Consider the following 22043-nt stretch of genomic DNA (forward strand, 5'->3'; position numbering starts at 1 on the left):
ACGTGGCGGTCATTGGGGAAAGATGACCTCACCAGTCCTCCCAGAGACGCACAACTCCCCTTGCTAGAGGCCTGCCTGGGGTCCTGAGGCTTGAGCAGGAAGGCCTCACAGAGCACAGGAAACTTGGCTGTTCAGTGAGCAGTTTTCCAGGAGAGGCGGGGTCAGTAGGTTGAGTGTTGCAGGGTGAGGGACGAAACTGCAGGAACCTGGGGAGCAGAAGTGTAGGGTGTGTGGAGGAGAGAGAGCAGAGGTTCTGTGGAAAACTGTAGGCAAGGCCTTGTGAACCCTATTGAGAAGTTCTTCCTTCATGTCTTTTTGTGTCTTCTCTATTGGCTTTTCTTTCCCACCCCAGGCCCCTTTTATACGCCCCACAGAGGCATTTCATGCTGGGTGCCTGGTTTATAGCCCTCATTCAGTTTCTTTTCTTTTCTTTTCTTTTTTTTCTTTTTCTAAAGAGTTTTTTGTTTGTTTGTTATTAATTTAAGTAATCTCTATACCCAAAATGGGACTTGAACTCCTGACCTCAAGATCGAGTCGCATGCTCCTCTGACTGAGCTAGCCAGCTGTGCCCCCGCCACCCCGCCTACCCCCACAGTTTAATTTCTAACAGTGCTCTTGGGGTAGGTTACATTCTCTTTCTAGGTGTCCAGTTTCTCATTTGCTAAGTCAGGGGGTTCAGGCCTTCTGGTATAACTCCAGTAGAGCAATGGGGAAGGCTTTGACTCCCCACAATCCTGGTCAGTGACCAACGAGCACTGTGTCTTTGAGTAAGTTAATTAACCCTAGGAATCTGTTTTATCATGTATAAAATATGGGTAAAAACACCTACCCTGCTTGCAAAGTTGATTCGGGGTAAACAAGAAATGGTGACAGGTCTTGTGCAGCCCCTGGCCTCAGTGGACACTTCTGTAAATGGTAGCAGTTGTTTCTGAACATTGAGATGATCTCTCACCCCTTTCCATGTTAGTTGTTCCAGCATTAACCTCTGCAGAGCCTGTCCGCTCTCAAGCCCTGAGGCTTCACTGTTCTTCAGCACTCTAATCCTCAATAAGACATCATCACAGGAACAGGCAGCCACCACCTGAGAAACTAAGCACATCGAAATCCAAGCTCCTGCCTCCCCCTCACCATCAGGGCTGCCTTCCCCTTTTCCCTGGCTCTCAAGTGCACCAAGTCTCTCTCTCTCTTTTCTGGCAATTTCTACACCCAACATGGGGCTCAAAATCACGACCCTGAGATCAAGGGCTGCGTGCTCTTCTGACTGAGCCAGCCAGACACCCTGCACTAAGTTTCTCTTGGTCCTAGAGGAGCCCAACAAGGAAGGTGTTCTGTCTGCTCTGTGACCCCACCTTGTCCCACCCACCCATATCCAGTCGGTTCTCCAGTCCCACTGAGGTTGCATGGGTGGGGACTGCTCCTCTTCCTAGGCTGGCAGACCCCAACTATTATAACTGCCTCTTGGCCACCTATTTCCCCCCCAGTCTTGGTTAAACACCAGGCTCTGAATATTCTTTATTATTTTTTAAAGATTTTATTTATTTATTTATTTGAGAGAGAGAGAGCTTGAGAGAGAGAGACAGATCTCTCTATCTCTCAGACAGGGGCAGAAGGGGAGTGAGAAGCAGACTCCCCACGGAGCAGGGAGCCAGCCCAATGTGGGGCTCAATCCCAGGACCCTGGGATCATGACCTGAGCCGAAGGCAGATACTTAATGACTGAGCCACCCAGGTGCCCCAAATGATTTTTTTTTTTAAGATTTATTTATTTATTTATTTGACAGAGAGAGAGAGAGAGATCACAAGTAGGCAGAGAGGCAGGCAGAGAGAGAGGGGGAAGCAGGCTCCCTGCTGAGCAGAAAGCCTGATGCGGGACTTGATCCCAGGACCCTGAGATTCTGACCTGAGCCGAAGGTAGAGGCTTAACCCACTGAGCCACCCAGGTGCCCCCCGAATGATTTGTTTAAAACGAAAATTAGATCATGTCATTCCCATGCTCAATACCTTTCAGAGACTTCCATTCACACTTAGAATAAAATCTGAACTCTTTCCCATGGCTTACAAGGATCTAGAAATACTTGCACCACACTCCTACACTTACGTTGATTCTTTTTTCTCCATAGCATATACACATTGCTGTCTGACACTTTATTGTATATTTATATTTTGCCTCTCCCAATATTACCTCAGAAAGGCAAGGATCTTTTTCTATTGTTTTCACTTAATCCCCAGTGCTTAGAATAGTACCTAGCTGGCTTGAGAAATACTTGCTAAATGAATGAATGACAGAAGTATGGTAAATAATTACTGACTTAATGAATGAGCTGAAATGAACTTTAAAAACATTGTTTAATGCTTTAAAAATAATCTGAGTTTAGGTGCGCCTGAGTGGCTCAGTCATTAACCATCTGCCTTTGGCTCAGGTCATGATCTCCGAATCCTATGATGGAGCCCCACGGCAGGCTCCCTGCTCAGCGGAGAGTCTGCTTCTCAATCTCCCTCTGCCTTAAAAAAAGGGCGCCTGGTTGGCTCAGTGGGTTAAAGCTTACTCTACCTTCGGCCCAGGTCATGCTCCCAGGATCCTGGAATCGAGCCCCGCATCAGGCTCTCTGTTCAGTGGGGAGACTGCTTCCCCCCCCCAACCGCCTCCCTCTCTGCCTACTTGTGATCTCTGTCTGTCAAATAAATAAATAAAATCTTAAAAGGAATAATCTGATTTTAAATCAGGAAGAATTTCCCAACTAGCAGGTAGGTGAAGATATACATGGAGGACATTGGTGCCCTGTGAGGGTCCTGCAGAGAGGTTAAAATCAGGCTAGTCTGATAGTAATCATTCATCATATTAATGAGAATCATGATATACTAGCACCTAATATGTGCTTATTACGTGACAGATACATGTTTTTCTCATTTCAACCACCCTACAAGGTAGGTACCATTGCCACTATTTTACAGATGAGAGAACTGATTGATGGTCTAAGGGGTTTAACTAATTCAAGGTCGCACAATAAGTGGCAAAGCCAGAATTTGGCTCTCGAAGCCGTCTGACTGATTGCACAACCACCATGTTCTATTCCTCTTTGTTCATTCATTCGTTATTCATTCATGTAGTTACTCATTTAATAGCTTTTTCATTAATACCCTCCTATGTACCAGGCACCATGTGAAGCATTAAGTGTTAATGAACACAGTCCCTGCTCTCAAGGAGTCTAATGTAGAAAGCCGATACTAATCAAGTAATTATTGATTGATTCATGTATGATTATAAACTGAGATGGATATGATAAAGGAAAGGCAAGATTCTACCACATGCTACAACATACAAATCTCACCTAACTAGGGTGTCAAAAAGGTTTCCTGAAGAAGTAATTCTGACGGGGGTGGGGGGTTGGGTGAGCCTGGTGGTGGGTATTAAGGAGGGCACGTATTACATGGGGCACTGGGTGTGGTGCATAAACAATGAATTCTGGAACACTGAAAAGAAATAAAATTTTTTAAAAAGGAAGGAAAAAGAACAGAAAATATTCAGTTAAGTGAGAAAAAATAACAAATAAAAGAACATTTCATTTATACAGTAGAATTTAAAAAAAAAAAGAAGTAATTCTGGAGCTGAGAGTTGATGAATGATCAGGAGTTAATTAGGCTAAGTGGAGAGAAATGGGGAACATTCCAGGCTGAAGGGAGTAAGGGCAAAGGCCCTCCTGCAAAAGGAACCAAGATCTGAAGGGATGAAAAAAGCTTAAGGGTTGGAGGGCAGAAAGCCAGGAGTGAATAGTATGAGAAGAGACCAGAAAGGTAGTAGGGCAAGACCACTGCAGGCTACAGTGATAAGATTTTGAGTATTTCTTTACTGAATGCCTTTAGGGAAATAGACACTCATACACTGGTGCTGACGATGTAAATAAATATAACCTCTATAGAGAGTAATTTATCAATAACTACAAAAAGTAAAAATGTTAAAGACATATACACATGGTTATTTACTACAACATTGTTTTTAATAGTGCAAGATTGAAAACAATGCAAATATCCACTGACTGGTCGAATTGATTATGGTACATCATACAAAAGAATAAAATGAAGTCGTGAAAAAGACAAAACACACTCTGTGTACTGATATGAAAATATCTCCAAGATGTACTAAGTGGGGGGGAAAGCTTCAAATTAAACTCTGCATAACTAGTTTTTATATTCTAAATGGGGGATATACATTTACATCAGTATTTGCTTGATTGTAATGAAGAAACTGTGGAAACATATATAAGAAACTACAGGGGTTGTGTGGATAGTGGAAGGCTATTGGTAGGTAGCTGAAGGTAGATGTAAGAACAAGAGTGGGAGGGAGACTTTTCACTTTATACCTCTTTATCCTTCCACATTTTGCAATCAAGTGAACATATTACCTTGTCAACAAAAATGAATACATATGTGTAAAAATAATTGTGATATTTGTCTTAAAGATAATGCAAAGCCATTAAAGACACCATCTCACACCTACTAGGATGGCTGTACTGATAAAGACAGACAGTAACAAGTGTTGGGCCAGATGTGGAGAAACTGGAACCTTCATACATTGCTAGTGGGAATGTAAAATGATATGGCTATTTTGGAAAAAAGTCTGGCAGTTCCTGAAAAAGTGAAACACAGAGTTACTGTATGACCCAGGGATTCCTCTGGAATTCAGAGCACTGTGCAACCATCACCATTGTGTTGGTATAACCAATAGGATTGAAAACATATGCTCACACAAAAATTTGTACATGAAAAAAAAATCTATTGATAAAAAAATTTGTACATGAATTGTCATAGCAGCAATATTCATAATAGGCAAAAAGTAAAAACAATTAAAATGTCCATCATCATATGAATGGATACAACAAGATGTGGCATATCCATTCAGCGGAATGTTATTTAGTACTTCCTTCATAAAAAGGAATGAAGCAGCACGCCTGGGTGGCTCAGTGGGTTAAAGCCTCTGCCTTCGGCTCAGGTCATGATCCCAAGGTCCTGTGATAGAGCCCCACATTGGGCTCTCTGCTCAGCAGGGAGCCTGTTTCCACCTCTCTTTCTCTTTCTGCCTGCCTCTATGCCTACTTGTAATTTCTGCCTGTCAAATAAATAAATAAAATAAAGGAATGAAGCACTCTTTCATAGGGCAACATGGATGAACCTAGAAAGGATTATGCTAAGGGAAAGAGGGTAGTCACAAAAGGCCACATATTGTACAATTTTCCATTTATATGAAATGTCAAGAATAGACAAATTTATAGACAGAATGTTGATTAATGCTTACTTAGAGCTTGAGGGGGTGGGTAGAGGAGAAAAAAGGGAGGGGAATGAGGATTGCCCACTTGATGGCTAATGGGCATGGCATTTTTTTTAGGGGGCACAAAAATATTCTAAAATTAGATAATGGTGATGGTTGCACAGTGCTCTGAATATGTTGAAAACCATTGAAATGTACACTTTAAATGGGTGGAATGTATGGTATATGAATAATTTCTCAGTAAGACTGCTTTAAAAAAGAGCAATAGTTTGGGGCGCCTGGGTGGCTCAGTGGGTTAAAGCCTCTGTCTTCAGCTCAGGTCATGATCTCAGGGTCCTGGGATTGAGCCCTACATCAGGCTCTCTGATCAGCAGGGAGCCTGCTTCCCTGTCTCTCTTTCTGCCTGGCTCTCTGCCTACTTGTGATCTCTGTCAAATAGATAAATCTTTACATTAAAAAAAAAGAGCAATAGTTTGAAATACTTAACTTCTAAAAGGCATTATGCCCATACAGACACATCAGTAATTTTATTTCAAACCCAATCTTCCCAAAAAGAAATAGTGTAGATGTAAATTGCCCTAGAGCTTAAGAAAACATGGGAAATAATTCATCTCAAATATTTAGCGCAAAGCTGATAGGAAAGTACATCAAAATGTACTATGGTTATATATGATATTACCATTGGGGGAAGCTTGGTAAAAAGTAAATCATGGGAATTCTTGTTTCTTTGCAAATTCTCGTGAGTCTAAAAATTATTTCAAAATAAAAAATATTTTTAAAATCTGTCAAAGTCCTTAATTCAAGATGATAAACTCACTATAAAATTTATCTTCTTCGTATTTTTTTGTATTCCACAATTTTGGGATATATTTTCATTATGGGTTAGTTCAAAGTATTTAATTTCCATCATCATTTATTCTTTGACCCAGAGTTATCTGGAAGCCTTTTTGTTTTCTTAGATGTCCAGATAGATATTTGTATTTATATTTACATTGTGATCAGAGAATATGGTATGTATTGTACAATTCTTTGAAATTTGAATTATAGGGGCGCCTGGGTGGCCCAGTGTGTTAAGCCTCTCTGCCTTCTGCCCAGGTCATGATCTCAGGATCATGGGGGCCAAGCCCCTGCAGGCTCTCTGCTTAGCAGGGAACCTGCTTCATCCTCTCTTTCTGCCTACTTGTGATCTCTCTGTGTCAAATAAATAAAATCTTTAAAAAAAAAAAAGAAATTTGAAGTTTATTGATTGAGATAAATTTTTTAAATAAATGTCTTAAGTATGCTTAGGAAGAATGAGTATTTTTAAATTTTGGGTGCACGGTTTTCTACGTTTATTCAATCAAGCCTGTTATTGTGATTTTTGGAGTCAAGAGGTGATGACAAGTTGGTAGCAGAAAAGGTGGAGAGAAGTGGAAGGAATTCAGATTTATTTGGGAGACAATACAAACTCTTTATGGTGTTGGAAGGGTACACGGGAAAGGTGAAGGAGAGCGCCATCAAGGATGACCTCCTTGGTTTCTGCCTTATGCAATTCGACCGATGGCGGAGGTATGCAACTGAGATAGGGAATCCTACGAGGGATTACGGAATATCTCTATTTCCCCCAAAAATGTTTCTTTACTTTCCACGGGGGATAGGAGGAAGGTGGTGAAATTGAGGTGTGGGGTTGGGACTCAGCAGCTCTCCGCCCTCTCTTAAACGCTCTGAATATATCCATGTTGCAATACTAACCACGGTGAGTTTTTCACTTCACAAGGTATCGCACCTACCAAGCGAGGAGCAGCTCAGAAAGCACAAGCTGAGCTTCCTGGTTCTCCCAAAGGATTTTGCCCAGAACCTGGCTCCGCCCTCTCCTAGATCGCTCTTGGCTCCGCCCCCAGGGATTTCCGGCCCGCCCACTTCGCTGCACCCTCCTAGTCTCCTGCAAAGCCCCGCTCCGCCCCTATTGTAACCGTTGTTCTCCAGTCTAGCTGGGACTAGAGTGATTGACGAAGATATTCTCCAATCACTATGCCGAAAGACCAAGCGATGGCCAACTAGGCGGTAGCAGAGGCGGGTGTTGAAGCCTAGTTGAGCGGTGGGGGGGGGTGGGGTGACCAGGAAGTGAGAACAGAGGATGAGTCAAGCCCAGGCTGTGGTGTAAAGGTGACCGGGCATCTGGTTTCCCCAATTTCCTCCTTTCCTCAACCCTAGGTCAGGGGTCCGTTCGCAACTAGGACGCGGGATCTCCATTTGGCGTTTTGAAGGTGGAAGGAGGTGTGTCTACATAAGGAAGCGGTTGAGAATCTGCCCTGAACGCCTTCTCCGTTTCGCCGAGAAGCGGGTTCTTCTAGCCTGCGGTGAGGGTCCTGTCTCCCTCCCCCACTCCCGGGGTGAGGGCTGTGAAATTGTTTAAGATCCTTGCGTAGCTTGCGGGTGGTGAAAGTCTTCCGGACTCAGTCACGGAAAGGGAGGTGAGGGATTAGGACAGCGAGATTCGCGAACTCTGCCCTTCTCCAGAGGAGTTAGAGACCTCCAGCTGCGGCCAGAGGTAGTATAAAGTGGAGGGGCCCTGGGAGCTAGATCCCGGTAGTTAGGAAGGTGGTTAGGAAGGGGGGGGGCGCGAAATAGGTACTGAGGGCAAAGGAATGGGTGGGGAAAAACATTTATGTGGAGGTCGTGGTAGTTCTCCGAGTCTCTCCGAGAGGCGCTGTTTTGGGGCTCGGTTTTTAAATTCCCTGCCCACCTGTGTGCCATCAGCTTTTTGCCTTCCTTTCTTTCTCCACAGGCTGGAGGAAGCACCTGGAGATGTGGAATCCCAATGCCGGTAGGTGTTTGGGGGATCTCTTTTCCCTCCGGAACCCCTTTTCAGTTGAGCCCCACAATAGGAAGTTTCTGTCCGTTTTTCCTCCCCCTCTCTCACCTGCTGAAGCAGTCAAACCACAGCTGACCAATGCTGTCCTCTTTCCTTAGATTTCACTGCCTCCCTTTCTCCCCGGCCCTGCCAGAGCCCTTACCTTTCCTCTGCTCTGCAGGTTTGATTCCCCTCCGCCTCATTTTCCTTCCTCACCTTTGCATTTCCCTTTAAGTATTGAGTGAGAAGCCGAATCCCCTTCTTTTTTTGTCCTTGTTTGTTGTCAGAGGCTCTGAGCTGTTCTAATATCAAGTTATTCTTTGCTTCTTCACCAGGGCAGCCAGGACCAAATCCATATCCCCCTAACGTGGGGTACCCTGAAGGTTCCAATCCTGCCCATCCACCACCACCTGTCAATCCTGCCTATCCTCCAGGCCCCTTTCCAACTCCCCCAGGAGTTCCCCAGGGGAATCCAGCTTTCCCTCCAGGTGGGCCCCTTAATCCTGTGCCTCAGCCAGGGTATCCAGGATGCCAACCCCTAGGTCCCTACCCATCTCCCTACCCGCCACCTGCTCCTGGCATGCCTCTTGTGAATCCCGTGGCACCCGGCATGGTGGGACCAGGAATGGTGATGGACAAGAAGATGCGGAAGAAAATGAAGAAAGCTCATAAAAAGATGCACAAACACCACAAGCATGGCAAGGTTAGTGCCCTCCAGAGCCTGGCTAGGAAGAGGTGCCCCTACAGAGGGACTAGGCTAGCGGGAGTGGGCAAGGGGGATTGGCAGTCTGAGGACATAGAGCAGCCATTGTGTTGCTCTGGTAGGTGGTTCTTCTTGGTAAAGATTCTACTGGTAAGAATCTGATAACCTTGAAATATTAGGCTAATTGGGCCTTCTATCAAGGAGGGGCTATGCTGAGCCTTGGAATAGATATCAGAATCAAAAGCCTTTCCTATCTGTCTTACGCTCTCCCCAAACTTTTGCTCCACTCCCATCCCCCAGATGCTTGTTTTAGCTAGTTAGACACACCCACCTTCAGTGTTCTCAAGGTTTTGTGTTAATTACAGGACCTTTGTTTCCTACCACCCAGTGACACTCTTAGTGTCAACCCAAGGCAAGGCGAGTCTCTTCATTCTACAAGAGTGTTAATTAACAAGTAGCTCTCAGGACAACTCTGAAAGGACAGAACCAGCCTGGATCTTGAGGAGGCCTTGATTTACATTTTACTGCCTAGTGTTTATTTGCTTTAGGGCTTTGGGCATTACTTCCTGGTTCTGGATCTTTGGTAGAAGTTTGAGGAGAAGGAAAGATGAGGTTGAATGGGGAGTGAAATTACCCTGGAGAGACTAAAAAATGTTTTTGTTGACTGTTGATGGGAGTGTGCATGTAAAGAACCTTGGCTAGTAGTCTCCCCACTTTTTCTCCCACCTTCCTCACTGTCTCCCATTTGGGGCTTAGGAAGAAGTAGAGCTAGTGGGTACCCAGATGCTGGTTCTACTCACTTGTCTTAGACCCATAGCTACATGAACTTTCCATGCAGCCAGTCAGTAAGCATTTGCAAGGTAGCAGCTGTCTCCTAGCACTATACTATACTAGTACTTGTAATTTACTTCTTGCCTAGGCACCGGCTTGGGTAAAGAAAGTTGGAAACATGCTCCCAATGCAGTATTAAGTTCTGTGCACCGATTTAGGAGGGTGTAATCCATTCCTGTATGTTCACTGCTAAGGGTTATGTTTGCTTTTGCTGTGTAAGGGACAGTCTGTTCAAGACACCTGATCTTAGGAAGCAAGAGTGCTTGGGTGGAGGGGTAGAGCACCAGAGAACGTCCCATGGAGTGATCAAAGGTCGTTGGATCTGATGGCTGTCTCCTTTCCCCTTTCCCGTTACAGCATTCCTCCTCCTCCTCCTCCTCTTCCAGCAGTGACTCTGACTGAATACAGGGCCTGGACCCTTCCCTCAAGCCTCTCCAGTTCTGCTCTCCCATCAAGCTTCAGATGCCATCTTGTACTGGGGAAAATTAGCCCTTGTGCCCCTTCTTCCTCATCCCCCAATCTGAGCCTTACTCTGCTGTTCAGCCCTAACTAGCTAGGGAAAATGGGAAAAGGATTACTATGGGCCAGCAAAGACCATCTTCTCATTACTTGGATAGAACTTTTAGCTGACGAGTTTAGCAGGAGAACTGTTTTTTGAGGATGGTGAGACGTTGGAGCTAAATGTTGCAGATGAGTTTAAGATCTGTAAAATGTGATTTTTTTTTAAGCTTTCTTTTGTAATACTTGCAGTTGGGAGGTGTTGTGGAGATTTAATTATGGAAAAAAAGAAACTGTGCCATTTTTGTAATGTGTCTGGCACACTTTGGTGATGTAATGGCACATAGATTTCCCAGCAGCCTTTATTGGTGGTATGAACTGTAAGGCTGCCAGGAGGTGGAGTCCATTTGGTAGATAAGCTCTGCTTGCCATTGGAATCTCACTCCTTAGCTTAGTAGGCTGGCTTAGGTCCTTCTCATTCTCCACCTCTCAGTCCAAAGAAAGCTTTTTTTTTTTTTCCTGGTCTCTGTTCACCCATGCCATTACCTTGGTTGGGCCCAGCACACTGTACTACTTTTGCTGCCCTCCAAAGTGTATCCGTTTTATAGTAAACCAGAGTGTCAGTGAGGAAGACACCATATGTCCCTATGTTTCTTAAGTGGGAGGAACCTTCAGAATTTGTTCAGACTACTGGAATGGATCTTTACTGTGATCCGGTCAATGAGGGTACAGGTCTTTAGCTTAAGTTTTCATATCTACTACAGAGGTTCTTAACCCTGGCTGCCCATTAGCTATCAGAGTAGTAATTTAGAGTATAATCAGAGTAATAATTTAGACTGTAATCAGAGTAATAATTCAGAGTAATTTTTTAAATTCAAATTATTTAACATACTGTGTGTTATTAGTTTCATGATAATAATTTAAATTTTTTAAAAGATTTTATTTGTTTATTTGATAGAGAGATAGAGAGCACAAGTAGGCAGAGTGGCAGGCAGAAGGAGAGGGATAAGCAGGCTCTCTGCTGAGCAGGGAGCCCGACGGAGGGCTTGATCCCAGAACCCTGGGATCATGACCTAAGCCAAAGGCAGATGCTTAACCAACTGAGCCACCCAGGTGCCCCTCAGGGTGAGAATAATTTGGAGTTTTGCCTTAAATCTATTGAATGAGGGGGTGCCTGGGAGGCTCAGTCAGTTTAGCATCCAAGTCTTGATTTGGTTCAGATCCTGATCTCATGGCTCATGAGACTGAGTCCCTTGATCAGCGATAGTTTGCTTGGATATTCTCTCCCTCTGCCTCCTTCCTCTGCTCTTTCTCTTGCTCACTCTCTGTCTCTCAAATAGATAAATAAATCTTTTAAAAAAATTTTTAAAAATTATTGAATGAGACTCTTAAGGATGGGGCTCTACAAATCAGTTTTTGTTTTTGTTTCTTTTAAAGTGGGCTCTATGCCCAGTGTGGAGCCCAATGTGGAACTTGAACTTGCCACCCTGAGATCAAGACCTGAGCTGAGATCAAGAGTTGGATGCTTAACTATCTGAGCCACTTAGGCGCCCCCACAAATTAGTATTTTTAAGAAAACTGGTGGGTCAGGACACCTGGGTGGCTCAGTGGGTTAAGCCTCTGCCTTTGGCTTGGGTCATGGTCTCAGGGTCCTGGGATCGAGCCCCACATTGGGCTCTCTGCTCAGCAGGGAGCCTGCTTCCCCCTCCCCCTCTGCCTGCCTCTCTGCCTACTTGTGATCTCTCTCTCTGTGTCAAATAAATAAATAAAATCTTAAAAAAAAAAAAAAAACAGGTGGGTGACTATGATAACACAGCTAGAATTGATGGCCCCTGATTCACTCTAGGCCATGCACGGTGTCGCACATCAGGTTCTCAGCGATCTGCTGAGGAGAGGAAAAAGATATTCAAGAAAACTAGTTAATAAAGATAGAGGCTGTAAAATGCCAGAGGGATAGAAACCTAGAACTAAGTGGGCAGGGTAGGAGGGGTCAAAGATGACTTCACAGGAAAAGTGACATTTCAACTACCTCTTGGCCCTGGACCATGAAAAGTATAAGGAGAACAAAAAAAAAAAAAAAAAAGAAAGAAAGAAAGAATGGATTTACCAAGTAGAAGGGGGAGAGGAGCCAGGAGAGGCATGTATGCTTGGTTACAGGGTCATAAAGTTCCATTGCGTGTTTGGGAATCATGGGCCTCCCAGTGGGGCTGGATTGGTTTTCTAGGAAATTGTTTATTGAGGAAATCCTGTATTCTGGGTGCTGAGCCTACAAAGATGAGTAAGACCATCCCCACTGTTTGTGACCCGCAAGATCTAGTGAAGCAGACAGACACATAAACAGATTATTATGAATCTGTAAAAAGGACCACAGTAAAGACATGGATCCAGCAGTGGGGGAACCAAGGAAGGGATGATGGTGCCACTGGGAAAATGAGCTAGGTCTGGGCTGTGCCTCAGGATACGCAGGAGTTGCCCAGTTGGTAAATATTTTCAGCCAACATTGAGCATTTTATTTTGTGCTGGGCTCAGGGTGCTTTACATTTACAGCTTCTATAATCTTCAGAGCAACCCTATAAGGTAGGTACTATCATTCCAATTGTAGAGGTAAGGGAAACTGAAACAGGAAGTGGTTCAGTAAGGATTCAGACTCAGGCTGTCTGGCTCCTGATTCTGTGCTCTTAACCCAATGGACTGCAGGCAGAAACTGGTTTTGCTGAGGCAAAGAGTTGGGAAAAGGGGTAGGATGAAACTTCAGGAGTTTTTGAACCCAAGTTACCATGCAGGAGCCTGAAAGCAGAAAATGAGGCTGAAGTCGGGGAGATGGGCTAGAGGAAGGAGTGGGTTTGAGAGATGTTTCTAAGGTGAAACCCACAGGGGTTTGGGGCGTAAAGAACAAGGAAGGAGCGTTTTTCGTTGGCTATATTGCATCTATGACCTTCCCCTGAGGTGAGTTATACCAAATAAATGCTTGAGGTCTTTCTAGATTTTATTCATTTATTTATTTATCCAAGATTTTATTTAGTTACCTGACAGAGACACAGCGAGACAGGGAACACAAGCAGGGCGAGTGGGAGAGGGAGGAGGATGCTCCCCACGGAGCAGGGAGTCCGATGCGGGGCTCAATCCTGGGACCCTGGGATCGTGACCTGAGCTGAAGGCAGATGCTTAATGACTGAGCCACCCGCATATCCCTGTTTATTTTTTAAAAAAGATTATTTATTGATTTATTTTTTTAATGGGGGAAGGACTCCCCTGTTTTCCCTGTGCTCTGAATATGTTTTTATTTTTATATTTTTTTAAGATTTTATTTATTTATTTATTTGACAGAGAGATCATAAGTAGGCAGGCAGAGAAAGAGGGGGAAGCAGGCTCCCCATTGAGCAGAGAGTCCAATGCGGGGCTTGATCCCAGGGCCCAGAGACCAGGACCTGAGCTGAAGGCAGAGGCTTAGCCCGCTGAGCCACCCAGGTGCCCCTTTTTATTGGTTTATTTGACAGAGAGTGAGCAAGAGAGAGCACCAGCAGGGGAGAGGGGCAGAGGGAGAGGGAGAAGCAGGCTCCCCCGGCTGAGCAGGGAGCCTGACAATGGGCTGGATCCCAAGACCCTGGAATCATGACCCCAGCCAAAGGCACAGGCTTAACCCACTGAGCCACCCAGGTGCCCAACTTTTTAAGAGCTAAAAGTAATACATTTACTTTGGGAGAAGATTGTAACTTTTTAAAGTTTTATTTAAGTAATGTCTACACCCAATGTAGGGCTTGAATTTACAACCCTAAGATGAAGAGTCCTGTGCTCTTCTGACTGAGCCAGCCAGGCATCCTGTAATATTTTTTAAAAAAATTGTTTAAAGGGGTATCTGAGGGGCACCTGGGTGCCTCAGTCGGTTAAGCGTCTGCCTTCGGCTCGGGTCATGGTCCTTGAGTCCTGGTATCGAGTCCTGCATTGGGCTCCCTGCCCAGCAGAGTCTGCTTCTCCCTCTTCCTTTGCCTGCTGCTCCCCCTGCTCATTCTCAATCTTTCTCTCCATCAAATAAATAAATGGAATCTTAGGGGAAAAAAAGATAAAATCTATTTTTAAAAATTAAAAAATAAAGGGGTGCCTGGGGGCGCCTGGGTGGCTCAGTCAGTTAATCGTCTGCCTTCGGCTCAGGTCATGATCTCGGGGTCCTGGAATCAAGCCCTGCCTCCGGCTCCCTACTCAGCTGGAAGCCTGTTTCTCCCTCTCCCACTCCCCCTGCTTGTGTTCCCTCTCTCCCTGTGTCTCTCTATGTCAAATAAATAAATAAAATCTTTAAAAAAAATAAAAATTTTAAAAAAGGGATGCCTGGCTGCCGCAGTTGGTAGAATGTGCAACTCTTGATCTCAGGGTTGTGAGTTAATCCCCACATTGGGTGTAGAGATTACTTAATAAATGAACTAAAAATCTTCTAAAAAATTTAATTTTTTAAAGTGAGCTTTATGGCCAGTGTGGGCTGACCTCACAGCCCAGAGATCAAGAGTTGCATGCTCCACCAACAGAGCTGGCCAGGTGCCCCAGATTGCAACTTTTTTTTTTTTTGATTTTGTTTGTTTATTTGACAGACAGAGATCACAAGTAGGCAGAGAGGCAGGCAGAGAGAGGAGGAAGCAGATTCCCCGTGGAGCGGAGAGCCCAATGTGGGGCTCGATCCCAGGACCCTGGGATCATGACCTGAGCTGAAGGCAGAAGCTATAACCCACTGAGCCACCCATGTGCCCCCAGATTGCAACATTTTTTTTTTTTAAAGATTTTATTTATTTATTTGACAGACAGAGGATCACAAGTAGGCAGAGAGGCAGGCAGAGAGAGGAGGAAGCAGGCTCCCTGCTGAGCAGAGAACCCGATGCGGGGCTCGATCCCAGGACACTGGGATCAAGACCAGAGCCGAAGGCAGAGGCTTTAACCCACTGAGCCACCCAGGCGCCCCCGCAACATTTTTTAAATAAAGATTTATTTGTTTATTGTAGAGAGAGGGGAGGGGCAGAGGGAGAGACTCTTTAAAGCAGACTTCCCCACTGAGCATGGAGCCTGACACAGCACCATCACCTCCTGAACTGAAATCACAAGTAGGACACTTAACAAACTGAGCCACTCAGGCGCTCCAGATTGTAACATTTTTAATAGGATATTCAGTAAAAAGATTCTCCTCTCTTCTCAGATTCCCAACTTCCTCCCCAAAGCCAAAAAACGATTACCAGACATTTTTGTAAACTTCCAGAGCTATCTTTGTGTAGTCAAGCCCCCAGCTCTTATTTCTATATTACATTGTTCCTTTTGTCCCCATTCCCCGCTTTATAGGGGAGCATAGTGTAGGCCCTCTTTTGGACCTAACATTACTTCATTTAACCATCTATTTTGAAGTTGATTCCATTTGTGCGTGTGTTTATATAACATTGTTTTAACATCATTCAACTTATTCAATCTTTTATTGTTGGAATTTTAGATTGTTTCCAGTCTTACTATATACTTAACTACTGCAGTGAACATTTTGGACATATATCTTTAAAAAAATTTTTTTTATTTATTTGTCAGAGAGAGACAGTGAGAGAGGGAACATGAGCAGAGGGAGTGAGAGAGGGAGAAGCAGGCTTCCTGTGGAGCAGGGATCCCGGTGTGGGGCTGAATCCCAGGACTCTGGGATCATGACCTGAGCCAAAGGCAGATGCTTAACGACTGAGCCACCAGGCACCCCTTTTTTGGACATTTATCTTAACTAGAGGTTGAAAATCGGATCCCCATAGCTATATCTGGCTGAGTATTTTTTTTCCCTTTTGCGGGCCTACTCACTGTTAAATAACATTTTCTTTTTCTCTTTTAAAGATTTATTTATTTTTAGAGAGAGAGAGAGAGAGCACAAGCGGGGTGGGGGGGTACGAAGAAGGTGAGGGACAAAGAGAGAAGGACTCTGCACTCAGCATGGGTCCTCAGGGCTCAATCTGAGGACCCAGAGATCATGACCTGAGCTGAAACCAAAGAGTCAGATGCTTAACCAACTGTACCACCCAGGTGCTCTAATACCAGACATTTTCTTTCTTTCTTTTTTAAGATTTTATTTATTTATTTGACAGAGACAGAGAGAGAGAGAGAGCTTAAGCAGGGGGAGAGGCAGAGGAGGAAGGAGGCTCCCCACTGAGCAGGGAGCCTGATGCGGGGCTTGATCCCGGGACCCTCGGATCATGACCTGAGCCGAAGGCAGACGCTTCACGGACTGAGCCACCCAGGCGCCCATAACATCAGATATTTTCAATAAAGATTTAGATTTTAAGCTGGAAACTCTATCAACAGTGGGTTCACAATTCTGAAGGCAGAAATTCTGGCCCTGAATAGTGGTCATTCCTTATTGATGGGTCCTGTACTCTCCAGTTTTATCATCTTTTCAGCTTCCTGTTGCCTTCTTTCTCCCCATTACATGACTTGCCTGTCTCCTGAGAACATTGGGTTTGCACCCTATTTTGTGCAACAATATAAAGCATTAAAGATGGTCATTCTCAAATGTGCTTATCTTATGCCTTCACCACCTTGTGCCCATGAGGGGAATCTGGGATTCTGCCATTCTCTTCTTACTGGAAACAAAGTATAGCAAGGTTTCCACACATTTGAGAATGGAAAAGGATAGGAAACCCATGAGATCTAAAATACAAATTGAGGGGCGCCTGAGTGGCTCAGTAGGTTAAAGCCTCTGCCTTCGACTCAGATCATGATCCTGGGGGCCTGGGATCAAGCCCCACATCAGACTCTCTGCTCAGTGGGGAACCTGCTTCCCTCTCTCTCTCTGCCTGCCTCTCTGCCTACTTGTGATCTCTCTCTCCCTGTCAAATAAATAAATAAAATCGTTAAAAAAAATAAAATAAAAAAATGCCACTCTAACTTTGGGGATTGTCAGTCATGGGATGAGTCTTTAGTTTGCTGCCTTTTTGGAATCATCTCCCCATGTCAGGTTGCTTTATGGCTCTAGGCAAACTCATTCTCTTTTTTCCCCTTCTGAGAGGAATTTACTGATTCATAAAATTATCAGGTATTGCTATTAAGTGCATCTCATCTTTCTCTTTCAAAGCTGATTACAGCTGTTGCCCAGCCCTAGGAAAAGCCATGCTATTGTTAGTAAAGGATGACGTCATTTTATAAAAAGTTTTTTAATGATTTTATTTATTTATTTATACCGTTAAATAAATAATAATATATAATATATAATAATATAAATAAATATATATTATTCATATAAATATATACATTTAATATATATTATATATAATATACATAAAATAAATATATTTTATTATAAATAAATAAATAAATAAATAACGAAAGAGAGAACACAAGCAGGGGGGAGTGGCAGAGGGAGAGGGAGAGAAGCCTGCTCCCGGCTGAGCAGGGAGCCTGATATGTGGCTGGATCCCAGGACCCTGGGATCATGACCTGAGCCCAAGGCAGATGCTTAACCGACTGAGCCACCCAGGTGCCCCTATTTTATCAATTTTTATTTGATATTTGTTTTGCCTTCCACATTAGAGGTGACTTCTTGGATAGCTACTCACTTCCACCTGAGCTCTCAGGGTCTTTGGAGTCTAAATGACCCAAGTGCAAAATCTTTTTTTTTTTAAGACTTTATTTATTTATTTATTTATTTATTTTTAAGATTTTATTTATTTGAGGGGCGCCTGGGTGGCTCAGTGGGTTAAAGCCTCTGCCTTCGGCTCAGGTCATGATCTCAGGGTCCTGGGATCGAGCCCAGCATCGGGCTCTCTGCTCGGCGGGGAGCCTGCTTCCTCTTCTTTCTCTCTCTGCCTGCCTCTCTGCCTACTTGTGATCTCTATCTGTCAAATAAAATAAATAAAATCTTTAAAAAAAAAAGATTTTATTTATTTGAGAGAGGAAGGGAGAGGGAGAGAGAGCACGAGTGGGGGAACAGATGGACCCAGAGGGAGAGGGGCAACAGACTCCCCGGTGGAGCAGGGAACCTGACTCAATCCCAGGACCTCAGGATCATGACCTCAGCCGAAGGCAAACATTTAATCGACTGGGCCACCCAGGCACCCCCCACGTGCAAAATCTTGAGGTTAATTTGATCTTCTGCACAGGCCTCATAGTAAGCCTGCTCCTTAGTTTGATTTGAAATGGTGGTGTCCTGGGGCACCTGGCTGGCTCAGTCAGAAGAGCATGCAACTCTTGATCTCAGGGTTTGTGAGTTTGAGCCATATATTGGGTGTAGAGATTACTCAAATGAATAAAACTTAATAAAAATTTTTTTTGGAGGTGCTGGGTGGCCCTGCATTGGGCTCTCTGTTCCATGGGGAGCCTGCTTCTCCCTCTCCCACTACCCCTGCTTGTATTCCCTCTCTAGCTTTCCTTCTCTGTCCAATAAATAAATGAAATCTTAAAAATTTTTTTTTTCTTTTTGAGGATTCCTGGGTGGCTCACTTGGTTAAGCATCTGCCTTTGGTCTAGGTCATGATCCCCTGGTATGGAGCCCCACAATGGGCTCTCTGCTCAGCGGGGAGCATGCTTCTCCCTCTCCCTCTGCCTGCTACTCCCCCTGTTTGTGCTCTCTCTTTGTCACATAAATAAATAAAATCTTTATTTATTTATTTTTAAAAATATTTTATTTATTTATTTGTCAGAGAGAGAGAAAAAGCAGTCAGAGTGGCAGGCGGAGGCAGAGAGAAGAAGCAGGCTCCCCGCCAAGCAAGGAGCCCCATGCGGGACTCGATCCTAGGACCCTGGGATCACGACCTGAGCCAAAGGCAGCAGCTTGACCAACTGAGCCACTGAGGCACCCATAAATAAAATCTTAAAAGAAAAAAAATTTTTTTAAGATTTTTATTTATTTATTTGACACAGAGATCACAAGCAGGCAGAGAGGCAGGCAGAGACAGAGGGGGAAAGCAGGCTTCCTGCTGAGCAGAGAGCCCGATGTGGGGCTCGATCCCGGGACCCTGAGATCATTACCTGAGCCAAAGGCAGAGGCTTTAACCCACTGAGCCACCCAGGTGCCCCAGAAAAAATTTTTTTTAATGTTGGTGTTGCAACATTCTTTCTTCCTCCCCACCCCCCTACTATTTTCTTATTTCCTTCCCTCTCTTTCAGTATTTGGTCTGCTCCTTGCCTTTGCCAGTGACAGACTTCTTTTTATTTCTATCTCACATTGTTTCTAATACACCCCTCACTCCCACCCAGGGGAACTGGAATCCCCAAGCTGTATTTTTCACTTTGGGAAGCTGTTCCGCTTCAGATGACTCCAGTGAACTGGAGTTACCCAATAAAACTTAACTGATACTAAGGCCAGAACTGACACCTAAAGGAATTGAACAAGGTTCAGTAATAACCCTGTATTTGCTTTCTCTTAACTTCCTTCTCCTTATTTTGTCTTATTCCCTGCCAGAGCTCTTCTGGGTTTTTTGTTGGTGGTGGTGGTGGTTGTTGTTGTTGTTGTTGTTTTTAAATTTTTACAAAAAGCTAAAATTTGGAAATTTACAGACATAACACAGGAGAAAGTAGTTTAATGAACTCATGTATTCCCATCACCTAATCTCAGTAATTATCAACATTTTGCCAATCTTGTTCCATTCCACATATTGTTTCCAATTTTTATTATAAAAATAATTTTTTAAAAGTTTAAAGAATACGATGATTACCCATACACCTACTACCCACACTAAACAATTGTTAATGTTTTCTCCCACTTACTTCAATATACCTATGTGACCCATTTGAGTCTCTTGCATACATCATGACCTGTCATCCATAAATATTTCATGAGGCACCTCCTAAACAGCATTTTTCCTACATAACCATAATCCCATTATCACACTTAAGAAAACTTTTTTTAAAGTTTTTGTTGTTGTTGTTGTTTATTTATTTAACAGAGATCGCAAGTAGGCAGAGAGGCAGGCAGAGAGAGAGGGGGGAAGCAGGCTCCCCGCTGAGCAGAGAGCCTGATACTAAGCTGGATCCCAGGACCCTGGGATCATGACCTGAGCCAAAGGTGGAGGCTTAACCCACTGAGCCACCCAGGCGCCCTAAGAAAACATTTTTAAAAAAATTTTTATTTAAGTAATCTCTACGTATAATGTAGGGCTCAAACTCCCAACCCCAAGATCAAGAATCTCACACTCTTCTGACTGAGTCAGCCAGGTGCCCCTCACACTTAAGAAAATTAACAATACTCCCTAATATTAGCTAATATTCAGTTCACTGGATTTCCTCAATTGTCCCCAAAATATATAGCTACTTTTAAATTTTATTTTATTATTTTTAAAGATTTTATTTATTTGAGAGAGAGAGAGAGCATGAGGGAGAAGCAGACTCCCTGCTGAGCAGAGAGCCCCAGGCAGGGCTGGATTCCAGGACCCTGAGATCCAAAGGCTGATCTTTTCTTTTTTTTTTTTTTAAGATTTTATTTTTATTTATTTGACAGAGATCACAAATAGGCAGAGAGGCAGGCAGAGAGAGAGAGAGAGAGAGAGAGAGGAAGGGAAGCAGGCTCCCTGCTGAGCAGAGAACCCGACTCGGGGCTCTATCCCTGGACCCTGGGATCATGACCTGAGCCGAAGGCAGAGGCTTTAACCCACTGAGCCACCCAGGCATCCCCCACAAAGGCTGATCTTAACTGACTGAGCCACCCAGGTGCCTCCCGGGGTAATTGTTTTGCAGACTATTCCACTTTCTACGTTTGTTGATTATCTCCTTGTAGTGTGATGTATTTAACTTATTCCTTTAGCCCTCACATATTTCCTGTACATTGCTAATTAGGTCGAAAGGTTGATAAGATTAAGATTAAACACTTTTGACAAAAATACTTAATAGACAATGCTATGTATTTATTTTATCTCATCAAGGACCACATAATGTCAGTCGTCCTGCTATTAGTGTTGCAAAGTTTGATCACTTGGGTAAGGTGGTGATTATCATCAGATCCCTCCATTTTAGATGACTTTTTTCCCACTGTACAATTTGCCAGTAATGTGTGTGGTGATATTTGTCCCCATGATAATATCTCGTTCCCCTATCAGCCTGTCACTTAAAGTTTTGATGACTGATGCCCCGGCCTGAATTAATAATTTCATTTTGGGTTGCAGAGTGGATAGTGATTTTCTAACTCTTTCATTCTTATTACATTTATTAGATGGAAATCTTTTAAAAAAGAGTTTTCCCTTATCAACAACGGATGAACTACAGTTCTTCCTAAGAGGGAGTAAATGCTTAATTCTTTTCTTTCAATTACTAATTTTCAGAGTAAGGAGTTGGTATAAAAGTTGCCTTCAGAGTGGCAAATTAGGTTTTTCTAATCTTTCTTTTCTTTTCTTTTTTTTTCCTTTGAGTATTACTATAGACTTCTGTGGTTTTTGCCGTCTCTTCTCTTCTCACCCATCCCTTCTCCCTCGTTCCCTTTATCCATGGCGACTGCCAACTCTCTCCTCACTCACGCCTGGGCTTTCCAATCAGCCCGCTAGGGGACACTAGCTTCCTCCCTGTCCCTACGCTGCCGCTCTATCATACATTTGGCTATCCGCTACCAAGTGTTGTCTCACTGGTGCCGACGCTGTCCACGGAGCCGCTCTAGGCTGATGGGAGGCCGTCCGCACTGCGTGGGGAAGGTTTGGACGACGCAGTCGCCTCGCCGGCCCCCGGGGCGGTTAGCGCTTCCGGGGTCGGAGGGTGCGCGGGGTTGAAAGCGGGCCGCTCCGCCCCGTCCCCCTCCCAGACCAGCAGAGGCAGCAGCCGGAGCAGCCGCAGCCTGCGCCCTCTCCCGCCCGCCCGCCCTCCGCCCGCCCGCCCGCCCTCCGCCGCCCTCCACCCGCCCCGGGGTCTCTTTCCCCCTTCCTCCTCCTCCTCCTCCACCCCCCCCTTCCTCCTCCGCCCGCCCGCGGGGCCCCCCTCGCCTTCCCGCCCGCCCCTATT

At 44.4% G+C, this 22043-nt stretch overlaps 1 protein-coding gene across 3 annotated transcripts; it reads left to right on the plus strand.

The window, feature by feature from the left end:
• Positions 1–7356: 7356 nt before the first annotated feature.
• On the plus strand, positions 7357–10650 carry LOC111157870 (proline rich 13). 3 transcript variants are annotated; one of them, XM_022519573.1, is made up of 4 exons: positions 7357–7407; positions 8030–8068; positions 8431–8798; positions 9987–10650. In XM_022519573.1, exons 2-4 carry the CDS (start codon positions 8050–8052, stop codon positions 10029–10031), a joined length of 432 nt encoding a protein of 143 aa, XP_022375281.1. In that variant the 5' UTR covers positions 7357–7407; positions 8030–8049; the 3' UTR covers positions 10032–10650. The 3 variants fall into 3 exon arrangements, with proteins under 3 accessions (XP_022375281.1, XP_022375280.1, XP_022375282.1); XM_022519572.1 differs by having other exon boundaries at positions 7368–7601; XM_022519574.1 differs by lacking the exon at positions 7357–7407 and adding an exon at positions 7664–7795.
• The last annotated feature ends 11393 nt before the right edge of the window (positions 10651–22043 follow it).

Source organism: Enhydra lutris, unplaced genomic scaffold (assembly GCF_002288905.1).
Source record: "Enhydra lutris kenyoni isolate GAN:26980312 unplaced genomic scaffold, ASM228890v2 scaffoldscaffold56, whole genome shotgun sequence".
Taxonomy (NCBI): domain Eukaryota; kingdom Metazoa; phylum Chordata; class Mammalia; order Carnivora; family Mustelidae; genus Enhydra; species Enhydra lutris.